Source organism: Rhineura floridana, chromosome 5, assembly GCF_030035675.1.
Source record: "Rhineura floridana isolate rRhiFlo1 chromosome 5, rRhiFlo1.hap2, whole genome shotgun sequence".
In the NCBI taxonomy this organism is placed as follows: domain Eukaryota; kingdom Metazoa; phylum Chordata; class Lepidosauria; order Squamata; family Rhineuridae; genus Rhineura; species Rhineura floridana.
Window position 1 is genome coordinate 52,861,608 of NC_084484.1, and position 15,647 is coordinate 52,877,254.

The 15,647-nt window shown below is 39.0% G+C and overlaps 1 protein-coding gene across 2 annotated transcripts in view; it reads left to right on the plus strand.

Annotated features, from left to right (window-relative positions):
- Positions 1 to 15,647, plus strand: part of SEPTIN10 (septin 10) — a 48,223-nt gene that overhangs the window by 2,144 nt on the left and 30,432 nt on the right. The window contains exons 2-4 of one of the 2 annotated variants that reach the window (XM_061626734.1): positions 8,911 to 8,979; positions 9,976 to 10,084; positions 15,077 to 15,272. In XM_061626734.1, the coding sequence (XP_061482718.1) occupies positions 8,911 to 8,979; positions 9,976 to 10,084; positions 15,077 to 15,272 (374 nt within the window). Of the gene's footprint in view, positions 1 to 8,910; positions 8,980 to 9,972; positions 10,085 to 15,076; positions 15,273 to 15,647 lie in introns of both variants that reach the window. The other variant, XM_061626733.1, reaches the window with a different exon arrangement.

The window sequence follows — 15,647 nt, forward strand, 5'->3', positions numbered from 1 at the left end:
AGCATCAGCTTGCCATGTCACCTGGGCAACACCCCAATGCTGTGCGAGACTTACTTAACCAACAGAAAGGACGGAAGTGTCAGCTTATTGTATAAAAAAGAATATGATATTGTACAAGTGTCATATATTGAAGGAAAGCTATTTTGTTTATATATTTAAAATTGTTTAAATGTAAGTGTTGCTATTAACCTCAGACTCTCTTCCAGATTACACAACTGGATTTTGGCATTGTACTTGCCACAATGCTTACCTGACAATAAAGTCTCAGTAAACTCAATGAGGTTTACTTCAGAGTAGAGGTGCATAGGATTGCAAGTCATTAGCTTGGTTCAGACACAGTTATTTTTTGTTGTTATGTGCCTTCAAGTCGATTACAACTTACGGCGACCCTATGAGTCAGTGACCTCCAAGAGCATCTGTCATGAACCACCTTGTTCAGATCTTGTAAGTTCAGGTCTGTGGCTTCCTTTATGAAATCAATCCATCTCTTGTTTGGCCTTCCTCTTTTTCTACCCACTTCTGTTTTTCCCAGCATCATTGTCTTTTCTAGTGAATCATGTCTTCTCATTATGTGTCCAAAGTATGATAACCTCAGTTTCATCATTTTAGCTTCTAGTGCCAGTTCTGTTTTAATTTGTTCTAACACCCAATTATTTGTCTTTTTCGCAGTCATGGTATGCGCACAGCTCTCCTCCAACACCTCATTTCAAATGAGTTGATTTTTCTGTTATTTGCTTTTTTCACTGTCCAACTTTCACATCCATCCATAGAGATCGGGAATACAATGGTCTGAATGATCCTGACTTTGGTGTTCAGTGATACATCTTTGCATTTGAGGACCTTTTCTAGTTCTCTCATAGCTGCCCTCCCAGTCCTAGCCTTCTTCTGATTTCTTGACTATTGTCTCCATTTTGGTTAATGACTGTGCTGAGGTATTGATAATCCTTGACAAGTTCAATGTCCTCATGTAAAGTTACATAAATCTTCTGTTGTCATTACCTTAGTCTTTTTGGTGTTCAGCTGTAGTCCTGCTTTTGTGCTTTCCTCTTTAACTTTCACCAGCATTCATTTCAAATCATTACTGGTTTCTGCTAGTAGCGTGGTATTGTCTGCATATCTTAAGTTATCGATATTTCTCCCTCCAATTTTCACACCTCCTTCATCTTGGTCCAATCCCGCTTTCCGTATGGTATGTTCTGCGTACAGATTAAACAAATAGGGTGATAAAATACACCCCTGTCTCACACCCTTTCCAATTGGGAACCAATAGGTTTCTGCATATTCTGCCTTTACAGTAGCCTCTTTTCCAGAGTATAGGTTGTGCATCAGGACAATCAGATGCTGTGGCATCTCCATTTCTTTTAAAGAATTCCATAGTTTTTCACGATCTACACAGTCAAAGGTTTTGCTGTAATCTATAAAGCACAGGGTTATTTTTTTCTGAAATTTCTTGCTCTGTTCCATTATCCAACGTATGTTTGCGATATGGTCTCTGGTGCCTCTTCCCTTTCTAAATCTAGCTTAGACGTCTGGCATTTCTTGCTCAATATATGGTAAGATCCTTTATTCTTACAACTGTGAGCTCTGATATGTGTGTGTGTGTTCGCTTCTGTCCTTTCTCCCCCTAGCACTGCCACAAGGAGGAAGTTGGAAGCACCCATGGTTTGAAGTTGGCATGTTTCAAGTAATCATCAATAAGACTAACAACAGTTTGTTTGGCTTCAGACATGATACATAGCGGTTATTAGAATGAAGTGGAAGCCGAAGTTTCTAAAGCCCTCCTTCCAGCCATGCTCAGGAAGGGTGACTGGGTGGGAACCTTAGGTTCACCTAGGGTTTGTTCTTTTAACATTGTCTATTTCAGTGGTAGCCAACATGATGCCCTCCAGATGTTGTTGGACTGTAATTCTCATATCATTTAACCATTGGTCATGCTGGCTGGAGCTGATGGGATTTGTGGTCCATGAAACATTGGCTGTCTGGTTTATCCTTGTATCTGAACAGGGTCTTTAGATCCATTTCCCTATTATAATTTTAAGTCAGTGGTTGATCCTAAAAATCTCTGCTTTCTTCAGATATAGCAATGATGCTTGGAAGGATTTCTGTGTAATAAAATTCATAGTACAGAGACTGGTGATCACATTGTGTGCATTTTACAAGACTTGTTTCATAGTAGTCTGATGGTCACTATGCTCAGTCATGGACTTTGTCTGATTTGGCTGTTTACTGCATGTAATTATTCATTTGAAAAACCATTAGTACATAGCTGATTAGTGCCATCTACATTTCAACTTCAGGGACATGTCAGCATTGCATTATGCTTAGGTCTGTACCTTTAAGACTGCAATTCTGTGTATGCTTTATTCAGAGGAGGTTCTACTGCACAGGATTTTTTTTAGTAAGCATGCACAGATCAGTTTCCAATCCTAACCATGCTTGCATAGCAACAAGGTGTATGAAAACAATCTTCTTTTCAAATAAAGTTTTTTTAATCAATTATATCGCTTATCTTTTTTTAAAAAAAAACCCTGAGGTCCGTGTAAAGTATCGGTTTAAAAGAAAATATCAATTTAATGCAAAAATATGTTCACGGCTAAGCATCTCTTAATTAAGATAATCTTTGAAATATATTTAACTTTTCTATGACAAAGGGTGGAAATCTGAGTTTTATAAAGTTGGATTCTTAGGCACACTTACTAGAGAGTAAAGGCCACTGAGCTGATGGAACTCGCATTCAGGATTCCACTGACTCATGCATCTGTTATTGTGGAGCTCTGTTCCTACTGGACCCCAGGAACTAGCACCACAGATTCTTGGCTTCAAGAGATGCCATCGTGTATCTAATGAGAATCACCCAGTGAGTCTGTACAGGGAATCTTGTATTCTTTTTTATTCCATCTAGCTACTGGAGCACCTATTAACAGGAGAGAGTTACACTGCAATCCAGATGAGTGAATGGGCTGGTAATAGCCTGATCAGCTTCCGTACTGGCTGTGAAGAAAGTGACTCCCCTTCTTCCTGGGCTGGTGGAAGCAGAATGGTGTATTCCTGCTTTACTAGCCCAATCATCTTCCACACTAGCTGTGGAGGAAGTGACTTCTCACTGAGAAACTGAAGCCATCGCTGACTTCTGTACAAGTGCCACCCAAGCAAGCTCCAGATGTGCCTGCTGTGTGAGGCCCAAAAGCACTTTGGCAAATGAAGATGTCAGGTGTGGCTGGAGCTGGCTCACATGATAGTTTCATGTGGGGGGGGGGAGATACAAAAGGAAGAAAAAGGAGCCCTTTCCCATGCTGGTGGGTGGGGGGAGTAGGGGAGAAGAGCTGAGCTGCCAGTTGGGGGTGGGCGGGGGAGAGAAAGTAGAACAGTGAGGGAAGGTATGGTGGCAACTCCACTCTTGTAACCTGCAAATTTTTTTTTACTCACCTGCTTTTTACTTATTGTTATCCTAAGATGTTTTATGAGTAAAAAGCAGGTGAGTATTTTTTTTTACAGTCTAGTAATTTAGTAGCACAGCTATATAAGCCAAACTGAGATTGTGAAAGAGGTAGAAATTGATTTAAAGGAGCATCTGCTAGTCTGCACTGAACAATTGTGGCTTGATTCAGCTGTAATAACAAACCATGCTTTACCACAAGCAAGCATGAGCCTTCAGCTTGTGAGCTCCCTTTGCACACAAGGGGAGGAGATGAAATGCTTTCAGTAATAAGTAACAAACCATAGCTTGGAATTTTGCCCAAACTATGGTAATATGACAAACTGGGATTTCTGCAAACAATAGTTACTTGGTTTTGTGTGAAATGGCAAACTGTAGTTTGTTACAAACCACAATTGGAAGCTTCTTCTCTCTTTGCGCACAAAGCACTGGGGAAGGGGAATACAAACTCAAAGGCTTGTGCCTCTTCATGCTGACAACAACAAACCTTGGGTCAGAATGCTGCCATTTTTTAAATTGAAACTGAAATATACAACATGAAATGAGCCATACCGTTTTTTAATTCGTCCCTTAAATCCACTGCTTTTGCTATGAAGTCAGTGGGAGTACTGCTATGTATAAATCAAAGTGAAATGTTACAGCATATTTGAATATATAGTGGGGTCTGGATCACAGTCTCAGGTCTGCAATGTATAAAATAAATATTTTATGAAGGATTCTATGAAAATATACTTTGAAAACATATGCATGATGTCTGAAATGAGTACTCTTTTGGTGTGAAAAATCAAGCTTCATTTAGTCAGTTACAGGAGGATAAATACAAAGAAGTCATTTTTATATCTGGAGTTCTGGCAGCATTTAGAATACATTTATTGAGTTCTTCTTTGCATAGAGTTGGATTTGATTCAGCTTTACTGGCACTGTGTAGCCATTCTACCCCTGAGATGACTAACTGGTGCTGATTTGAAAAGGACAACTTTGAGCAACAAAACAATGCCAGAACTATTAGCTGCTTATCCTTCTAAGTTTAGTCTCAGATTCTGCTGTAGAAATGTAGTTCTGAGTAGCTTTTTGGTTTTTTTCTCATTAATTTTTATTCAAATTTTCAAAGACAAACAAAACAAAACAAAACAAAAACAATTAATAAAATAAAATGTCGACTTCTGATTTGTCGCAGATCAGTTATAGGTCTAGAATATATAACAATCCTATCTCTAAAATTATATTATAAAATCACTTTCCTCCAGTAATTATCTTAATTAATCATCAAATCTCATAAACGTTATTTTATTCTTTCCACAAAAAGTCAAAGAGAGGTTTCAATTTCTTGAAAGATATATCTTTCAATTTTTCTCCAAATAAACATGTCGCTTAATCCATCTAATTCAAATCTGTTAGGCCCAATAATTTCAATAGCCATTCTTCCATTATCTATATTAACTCCATCTTCCATCTTCAATAATCCTGTTAAGTCCAGTAATTTCAGTAGCCATTCTTCTGTTATCAATATCCCATAATAATCTTGTTGTCATAGCCATAGTCCAAGTAAACATATCAATTAATCCATCTTGTCAAATCTGTTAAGTCCAATAATTTCCATAACCATTCTTCCATTATCAATATTAATTCCATCTTCCATCTTCAATAGTCCTGTTAAATCCAGTGGTTTCAGTATCCATTCATCCATTATCAGTATCCCATGATGATCTTGCTGTCATAGCCATAGTCATATAACAAGTCTGATGGGAATTTCCCCCATCACAAATACGTCTTTGCCACCAATTCTGAATATGTTGTTGAAATATTGTTGTAAAGTCACATCTCTGTTCTGGGTGCATCTCTGCTCTGTCACATATTTGTAGTTAATTCCATAAATTTTTTCCATGTCAGGCCCCATCACATCATTCCAGTCAAGAATTCTGAATATGTTACTGAAGTATTGCTGCAAAGTCATATCTCTGTTCTTCTTTTTTGCAAAATGCACTGGCTCATCTCTTAAGAGTTTCTCCACTGTCACATATCTGTAGCCAACTCCATAGATTTTTTCTGTGTCAAACTCCATCACATCATTCCAGTCCAGAAAATTATCCAAGACATTGATAACTTTACCACCAAAATCTTCATTAATTTCTTCAGAGACAACGTTGAATTCCAAACAGTCAACTTTATTTCTAACATCCATAAAATCCAAATCTTTTTCCAATTTCACATTTGTTCCAATCTCCAGGGCTTGTAGCTTCCCTATCCCATCAAACTCCTCTCTCACAGAATCCACTATTTCTTTAAGCTCCTGCGTCATTTTGTTAAGTTCAATTTTCATCTCCTGTCTACCCTGTCTCAGGGTTTGTTTCGTTATCTCAATCTCACCCATTATTTTCCGAAACATAATTTCTTCCATGATCTCATTCACTTTCCTGGTTGTCATTCTTAAAACCACAGAGACAAAAATTATTTCAGCCACAATTGGGTTAATATTTCAGGCTTGCTTGTATCAGTGTAGACAATACAGCCTGCCTTATCTCTATGTGTTCAGGAATACAAAACAAACTTAGTTCCCAACATCAAAACAATTAGTGGCGTCGTGAACAAGTAGATTCGTCAAAATGAAATAGACCAAAAAGAATTCCCCCCCCCCTCGAAATAGAAATCCCTCTTCCGTTGATATCTTTAGAATGCACCTCCAGGACAGCTGTTTGCGATAAAAACAAAGATAAGCTTTTTTGATTTCTTTCCTCCTTAATTTCGTTAGTGAAAGAGAAAAGCCAAAACTCACCTAAGAGTTCTTCATAGCTGATTCATTGACAAATCTCTTTTTTGCTGCACCAATTTAAGCCAAGTAAAAAAAGAAGATAGAAAGAAGGATGCTTATCTGCCTGTTAGAGTCCGTCTTCTTTAAAGAAAAGATAAATGTGTCGCTATAATCAGCTAGAGCTTGATGAAAGTCCGTCCGGCATTGCAGTTTGAACTTTCTCTCATAAATAAATGAAATCCAGTCCTCCCCACAAAAACAGGCTTTGGGGTTGATCTCTACGTTTCTCCCTGCCCGGGAGAAAATCTTTATCAGTCAAAAAGAACGTTGTGACTGATTTTAGAGCTGAAAAAGCTTCTTCTGAGACGAGAGCTCGACTCAGAGGCAGCACAGGCAAAGCAACCCTTCCCGGAAGTCTCCTGAGTAGCTTTTTGTTGTGGCAACAGCATAGCATTTGTGTGTTGGGGTAGACACACTGGTGTGGATTCATTTTTGAACCCATTAAGAAGTAGGTAATAGAAGGATAAGTCTTAGTCACTGTTGTACTTGGCAAATTGTTGCTAGTTTTTTGTTTGTCTTTTCCATTTTGCTGTGCAAGTACATCTTCTGCGGGTGAAGCTCAAGTGACCTTTAATAACAGCATAATACCCAATAATAATAATAATAACAGTATTCATAATACCCAAACAAGAAATAATACCAAATACTTTGGTATTCATAATACCAAAGCATGGATATTTAGATGTTCAGGCTTGCAAAACCCTTCAGTGATTTAAATATCTGTAGCAGACATTGAGTCACTTAGTTTCTTGATTAAAACTTGCATCTACAAGTATCCTCTTTGGCCGAAGTTCAAGAACACAGGGAAATAAACTGCTTGGTACTTTTGATATGAGTGTCTCAGCATTGTTGTGAAGTGAAGAATGGTTGCATCAAGGCAATTGGTAATGTAAACATATCCTGTTGTTTACAGATGCCTTTATTCCAGTTCCAAGTTCATTTTAGCAGAATTTTCCTTGTTAAACTTAGTTCTGCAGAGCTAAGTTTTTTTTAAACTATTTTAAAATTTGGTGTGACTAAAAAAATTCCCAACTAGTGAGTTGTATTTTTTTTCTGTAGGCAACCCAAATGTTTGTCCTTACTATGTTTATGTTATTCAACATGCAAAGTGTCTTGATGTCTGGAACTCGGGTTTGGCCAGTTTATGAAATACCTTCTAGAGAACAAGGTGGACTTTTTGACATTGTTCTTCCTTGTCATCTACACAGACACTTTTTAGTTTTTTGATACAAGGGAAAAGGGGGAAAAAACCAGCCACTTTCCATGTAGGAAAAAACCTGCAGGCTGCAATCCTGTGAATACTTACCTTGGAGCATGCTACATTGAGGCTGCAATCATATACCACTGTTACAGATTAAGAACCATTGAACACAGTGCGTCTTCTGCTTAGACATGTATAGAAATGCACTGTGCATTTATTTAGTGGGATGTACTTCTGTATAAACATATATAGAGAATTGAACTATTTGAAGGCTTATTGAAAAGAAGGGAAATTGTTTTTCTAGAGGGTTTCAAGTACTGGAAGGTTTAGATAAAAGCATGTAGTGTATCACTAAAACAGCTGTAGCGCTATCTTCCAGAGGATGACTCTTAAGGTGGTCTTTATCTCTTCTTTATTTGAACCTTGGTCTTTGACTTCTTAAATATTATCAATGGTGTTAATTCTTTTTATAGATACTTTTCCAGAGCTTGGAAAAGTTACTTTTTTGAACTACAACTCCCATCAGCCCCAGCCATCATGGCCACTGGATTGGGCTGATGGGAGTTGTAGTTCAAAAAAAGTAACTTTTCCAAGCTCTGTACTTTTCTAGAATGAAGTTGGTATCATATTACAAAGACAGCAGTTTGTTGATAATTTTATGTTGCAGCTGTTATTCCATAGGTTGGGTGAATTTCAAAACATAAAGTTCCTCATAAGCCTGTCAGGTTCAGTTTTGGACAATGGGTAGAAAAGAGAATACAGTTTGATTTCTTGTGCAGTTTCAAGGCTGCCTCTTCAGCTGTCAGTTTTTAGTCTTGCCTTATTCATGCTGGAAACCTTATCCAAAAGAATTTGGAATATGTCTCAGTGTGGTCAGTGGGGCTTACTTCCAGGTAGATTGCACAGGATTGCATCTTTACTGCCATTTTTCTGATGGACTATTCTGAATTACTGTGTTTGGTCATCACATTTGACATAGCTTTGTCTGATGAGAACAAGACAGAGTGGGCCTTGTGTGCTCCCCCTTCCTCCTTCTCTAATGTAGCGTCAAGGAGAGTTTGGGAGCTTTCCGTTCCATTTTGCTTAACTAGACGTCATACTGTCATCCAAACCTATAAACTATGGTTAATGTTAACTTTGATTAGTTTGAAACATGTCATCTTCAAATGGCAGATAGCAAATACTATTTTAAAATAGGCATTCGTGTTTCTCTCTCACTCACACATAGTAGGGAGGACTATATCTTCTAAGATGACACATGAGCATAATCTGAAAATATGTGTTTTGCTTCAGAAATATTGTTTTTACCTGTATGCAAATTTAGTCAATCAAATAAAATACATATGATTATTCAACTTTTTATTTCAAGTTTTAGCCCTAATTTCCCCCCCTCATCCTATTGCTTTAATTTGATCTCTTTCTCTTCAGTATATAAATACAATTCTTTGCTCTACTTTTTTACAGCGCTATCAATCTGATATCGGAATGAGAACACCCTCTAATCCACCAGTCGATAATCAAGATGCAAGGAGAGTGAGTAAAGAATTTTAAAAATTCAGTTTATACTAATATTATAGAACAGAGTCTTCTAGCACTTTAAAGACTGCATGGACTACAGTCTACAAAAGCTTGGGACATAATACATTTGTAAGTCTTTACAAAGAGTCACAAGGCTCTTTTTTGGGAGTGCTGCAACAATCTAACATAGTTGCCCTTCTGGAATTTACCATTACAGATAACATATGATAAATGTATTTAAGGCTTGCTAATATAAAAAGGAATAATTCACTAATAACGTACCTATAGCCCACAGATATTTCTATCAAATTTTAAAAGCAGCAAAATTGGACAGCTATAGTGAATGCACCAGGGGAGCAGGAGACCTGACCTCCTCTCCGGGATATTGTACTGCCCTACAAATTTGTAAAAATGCAAGCACAATTTGGGTTGGTCTTTCACAGTCCAATCCACTTCCTGTGTATCTTGGAAGAAGAGGATGGAAAGATAATGTGGGAGAGGCAGGAAAGCTAAACGGACAGAAAAATAAGAGAGATTCAGGCAAAAGGGGAAGCTGAAGGATGAAACTATGAAAAGGATGCAGGGAAGAACTGGAAGTGAAGGGCAGAAGGTGCAGAGCTTCATTCTGGTACCCGTCTATAACTTTCTGACATTACTGGGCCATGATTGTATATACTGTTTTCAGGTGATCCGTGCTAGGATTCAATAAGTTGGGAAATGCTAGTTTTCAATAAGGAACCCAAGACATCACAAAGGAGCAGTAACTCATGACACCTGTGTGGCCTTATATTTATTAGCAATTATGTAGGTTTTCTAAAGTCAGTTTGCAGACTATCTGCCTATAGTAAATTCGTTTTTAAATTAGGAAAAAATCAAACCACATGGCACTATGCAAGCTCTTAAAATGTTGTGTGTTATCTGTCATAGACTTGGCAATGAATCACTGATAGTAACATAGAAATAGTGTTGCAACCTTTTATTCGAATTTGCATTGCTCTCTTTCCACAGCAGAGTTGCCGACCTTTATCCTTGTCTGGTCATGTTGGTTTTGATAGTTTACCAGATCAATTGGTTAATAAATCTATCCATCAGGGGTTCTGCTTCAACATTCTCTGCATTGGTGAGTACAATAGCTGTCAGCAGTGTGAGTTATTTCATTTTAAATCTCATTCTTGTTGAAAGGTATGAAGTAGTGAAAAGTGACAGACAGATTTTTTCCCATTGGATATTGCCTAGATAGATGCTAGATAGATGGTTAAATAATATATTAGACTTAATTATGCCTTTTTTGATATAATCTTAATTGTTTCACCCTTTTTGCTTCACAACATGGACTGCCTTCAAATCGATCCCACCTTATGGCGACTCTATGATTAGGGTTTTCATGGTAAGCGGTATTCAGTGGTGGTTTACCATTGCCTTCCCCTGAGGCTGAGAGGCAGTGACTGGCACAAGGTCACCCGGTGAGCTTCATGGCTTTGTGGGGATTCTGACCCTGGTCTTCCAGGTCGTAGTCCAACACTCTAACCACTATGCCAAACTGTTGGTTATCTCTTTATGGGTAACTGCTTCTTTATGGTTAGCAGAAATTTCACACTGATTCACATGTGCTTTCCTATTTAAAATTCATATTTTGCATATTGTATTTTAACAATCTGATGGACAGTTATTAATGGAAAGGCCATTCCATTTTCTTTTCCTCAAAGCTTCAACGTTTGGTGCAATACTTGTCAGAGCTAAAGACATTAGAGAAATATGTGCAAAGAGGACTTGGAAAAATGTTATTGTTTCTCTGATCTAGCACTGGGGTATCCAATGTGGTACCCTCCAGATGTTTTGGATTACAGTTCCCGTCAGCTCCAGCCTGCATGGCCAATGAGCAAGGATAATGGGGAATTGCAGTCTACCACATTTTGAGGCCATCATGTTGGCTATTTCTGGATAGCATGTGCTGTAGGCTACTGGACAGTGTAGTATGCTAGCTTTTCCAGAAAGACAGGAAAGGGTTATCATGTGCAGCAGCTCAAGGACAGCTCACAGGAGAAGCTGCAGCTGGCACAGAGCGAACCATGTATATAAAGCCTTGGAAAAAGAAACCGCAAGGTGTGGGGGGTGTTGATAGAAGTAAGAGAGTTGAATCATTGAGTACTTTGCCTAAAGAAACAGTAAAGATACTTTCTACATGACTCGCTGTGGTCCTTCTTTATTCTGTTCGACTGTGGTCATAAGGGTACGCTGGACACCAGGCATTTAGCTTCGGCATTAACACGCTACGCAACAAGGGTTATGGGCCCAGAGTGCCCAGAGTGAGTCAAGAGTGCCTAACTAGACCAGAGTCAAGGAGGGCTGCTGGAGAGGACATATCTGGAGAACTTGTCTGAAAGGATGGCAGTTTCGCTTTCAGCCGGGATGCCTCTCGAACGGCTGACAGAAACAAATTACTTGAGTTGGTGTCTGAGAATGCAAGCATTTCTGACAAAGGAGGATTTATGGCAAGTGGTGATACACGAACCCCCATCCGTTCCACCACCAGAGCAGTGGATTCGACTGGAAGAAAAGGCAAGGTCGTATCTAATCTTAGCAGTGGATGATTCCCAGTTACTGCACATACAGGATAAACAGACAGCGAGGCTTATCTGGACTGCTCTGAACGAGGTGCACGTAAGGAAAACAGCCAGTAGTAAAATTCATTTAGCGAGAAAGCTCTACCAAATGAGGCTGACCGATGACGTAAAAATGTCAGCACATTTATTAGAAATGAAGAAACTGTTTGCTGAGTTGCAAGAAAGGAACGTGGTTCACTCGCAATTGCAACAAGTGTATATCATTCTGTCTTCGTTGAACACTTCCTGGGACCCGGTGGTCTGTTCTTTGGAAGCCATGCCAGACGAAGCACTGACTGTCCAATACGTATCTGGAAAGCTGATTCAAGAATGGGAGAGGCGAAAGAAAGCAGAGGATAGAAATCGAGAATCTGAGACAAAAGAAAGGAGAGAAAGAAGAACAGAAAGAACCGAGATGAGTACAAGGATTTTTGGGATAAAAGCATGTTATATCTGTGGTTCGCATGCACATCTACAAAGGGACTGTGAGTTGAGACGAAGGGGGCGAGGAAGAAAGCCGTCACAAGTACAGCTAGTGAGCTCCGACACCTACAAGGACAAAAGGAGTGGAAACAGAGACAATATTGAGTGGGTAGTAGACTCAGGGGCTACCCACAGTATGATCACAGACAGAACACTGTTCAAAACCATGATTCCCACGAAAGAGGATGTGGTTCTTGCAGATGGTATGCACAAACAGGTACAGGGAAGGGGAACCATACAATTATGTGTATTAAATACCATAATGACTGATGTATTATATGTACCTGAATTGGAGAATCATATATTGTCTGTTACGAAATTGAATTCCATGGGTTATGGGGTAATGTTTGAACATGGAATATGTACGATAAGAAAGGGGGATAGAGTTTGTTTACAAGGTTATTTAAAGAATTCACTGTTTTATTTAACTTTGAGACCCAAAAGGGATAGTAAGAGGGTGGAAGACGAAGTAAAACCACACAAGGCTAACAGCAAGAGCCCAGAACGTATAACAATGATTACGAATGAGAAACCTCATGAGAGGTGCGTTCACTTGTGGCATAGGAAACTAGCCCATGCTTATTTCGGCATAATTAAAAAGACGCCAGATAACAGCGAGGATGTAACGCTCAAGGAGTGCAACAAGTATGTAGATTGTGAAATATGTAACCAAACTAAGGCCACAGTAGCTCCCATACATAAAGAGGCACAGAGTGACACAAACGAACCATATCAAACCATACATGTTGACCTAGCAGGACTGTTTCAAAGGTCGCAGGGTGGAGCTCGATATTACCTTGTAATAGTGGATGACTATACCAGGTTTTGTACTGTATATTTGTGGAACTCTAAAGACGAAGCAGAAGGGAAAATGAAACTGTTCATAAAGAAAGTCGAAGTACACCATAACACGCACATCCGTCAGATTCGCTCAGACCAAGGTGGGGAATTCACTGGTAAATCGTTTGAGCAGTATCTGTTACAGAAAGGGATAGAACATGCGTTAACGGCTCCATTTTCTCCGTTTCAAAATGGAATAGCAGAGAGAAAAAATAGAACCCTGCAGGATGCGATGAGAGCCATGTTAACGGATTCTGATCTTCCAAATGCATTTTGGGAGAAGTGTGTGTTATACGCCAATTACATACAAAACAGGCTGTTTCACAGTACAATACTAATGTCCTCATATGAACGACTACATGGCAGGAAACCCAGACTACTACACATTGTGAGGTTTGGCGCAAAGTGCTGGGTGCACGTTCCCAAAGGGAAACGAAAAGGAAAACTGGCTCCCAGAGCAGAGAGGGGATACATGCTGGGGTTCCAGAATGTTTATTATAAAGTCTGGCTACCAAAGCAAAGAAGGGTTGTGCTCAGTAGAAGTGTCCAAGCGCAGGAACAAGAATGGGATAATACAGTATATGTAGAACTGGAAAACTCACATAGCAACAACGAAACCATCGAAGGGGAGAAAGAGACAGGGATAAAGCAGGAGGAAGAAGAACAACCTCCTGATAGTCCGAATGCAAACAGTGAACAAGTATTAGAGCCCCTGATAACGTTAAGGAGGTCTGAAAGAGCAAACATAGGAAAACCACCAGAGAGGTTTCATGTTAGTGCTCTACAAGCCCAAAACACAAAGGGGTATAAAGGGACTCCAGAAAGGAGTAAGCAGCAAATGACAGAAGAAACTGTGTATTTTGACTGTATAAAACCATACCATTGAAAATGCATTATGTAACATGAACAAATGTGTAATGATATGTCTTTATGGAAAAGGTGGGAGCTGTAGGCTACTGGACAGTGTAGTATGCTAGCTTTTCCAGAAAGACAGGAAAGGGTTAACATGTGCAGCAGCTCAAGGACAGCTCACAGGAGAAGCTGCAGCTGGCACAGAGCGAACCGTGTGTATAAAGCCTTGGAAAAAGAAACCGCAAGGTGTGGGGGGTGTTGATAGAAGTAAGAGAGTTGAATCATTGAGTACTTTGCCTAAAGAAACAGTAAAGATACTTTCTACATGACTCGCTGTGGTCCTTCTTTATTCTGTTCGACTGTGGTCATAAGGGTACGCTGGACACCGGGCATTTAGCTTCGGCATTAACACGCTACGCAACATGTGCCACTAGCCCTTGGTTCAGTGTTTGGGAAACCGTATTCTAGTAAGAGTTTGGCAATAAATAAATGTGATCTTGCTAAGCTGCTAGTACTAGTTCAGAAAAACCGATGAAGTTCTTAACTGGGGCTGAAAAATAGTGTAGAGGTTTCCTCCAAGCCCTGAAAAGTTTGCAGAAAAATGACATGTTAGAGGAAATATTCTGAAAAACACAGACGTGCCAGCACAATGACATGAATACTTTGACTTAGATTCAGACCAATGCTGTTCCAAACTTTATCCCATCCCCCAGTGTTCTATGAACAAGAAATAGCCAACAGAATCTCATTCACATGACAGCTTCTTTCCCAAGATAATATGGTGTAGAGCAAGTGTGGGGAAACTTTGGCTCTCCAGATGTTGCTGAACTACAACTCCCATCAGGCCTACCAAGCATAGCCAATGTCCAACAACATCTGAAGGCCAGTAGCTACAACCCATACCTGGTATAGGGAAAGAAAAATGCTATAGAGTGGGTGGGTTACTTTCCTCCACTTGGATGTCTTCCTGAGTAGTGGATTTACTCTCAGTGAAGCTTACCAACCTGCCATGAATCACTGCAGCCTGAATGTTATTCCCATTGATTGAAAAGAGCAAACTGGGAATGAGGGGGAGAAAAAAATACAAATTTGAGGGAGCAGAGGGTATAGTACTATGTGTGTCTTTATGGGAAATTTCATGGCATAATGATTCGATACTACTTCAAAGGAATAGAAAGAGAGATCATGATTTCTATCAGTACATCCTTTATTAAGTTAAAGCAAATAACATTTTTCATTTTTTTTCAAACATGAAAAACCTCTTTATGTTAATAATGAAATTTGTGGGACTGGTTTGTTTCACATAACTAAATTTTACCTGTCTTTAATTTTAGGAGAGACAGGAATTGGGAAATCAACTTTGACTGATAGTTTGTTTAATACCAGTTTTGATGACCGTGTGTCAACACACTTTCAGCCAAATGTAAGACTTAAAGCTGAGACATATGAACTGCAGGAAAGCAATGTTCGGTTGAAATTGACCATTGTAAATACAGTTGGATTTGGTGACCAGATAAACAAGGAAGATAGGTTAGTATCTCTTCGCTTAAATAATGTTACCTTAATTAGCCCAGTGATGTGCCATCCTGGCTTTGAACATTTTATCATATACTGGCATTGATAGAATTTCTTATTTTATTTTATTTTATTTATTTACATGCCTCCCCATAATTAGACTTCTCTGGGCAGCTTACAATAAAACTGGTAAAATACAATACATTTAATGTAATATTTAGAGAAACTGTCAGAAGGATTGCCACTTTTTACATACTGATCTAGGAAACAATTTCTATTGTCATTTTATTAAGAGAATATTTTAGAAAAGCACTCCAGTTCTAGAGATGTCCTGACCCAAGGACCTATTTTATACTTGCCCAAAGGCTTGTGTATACCCACAACTACTTC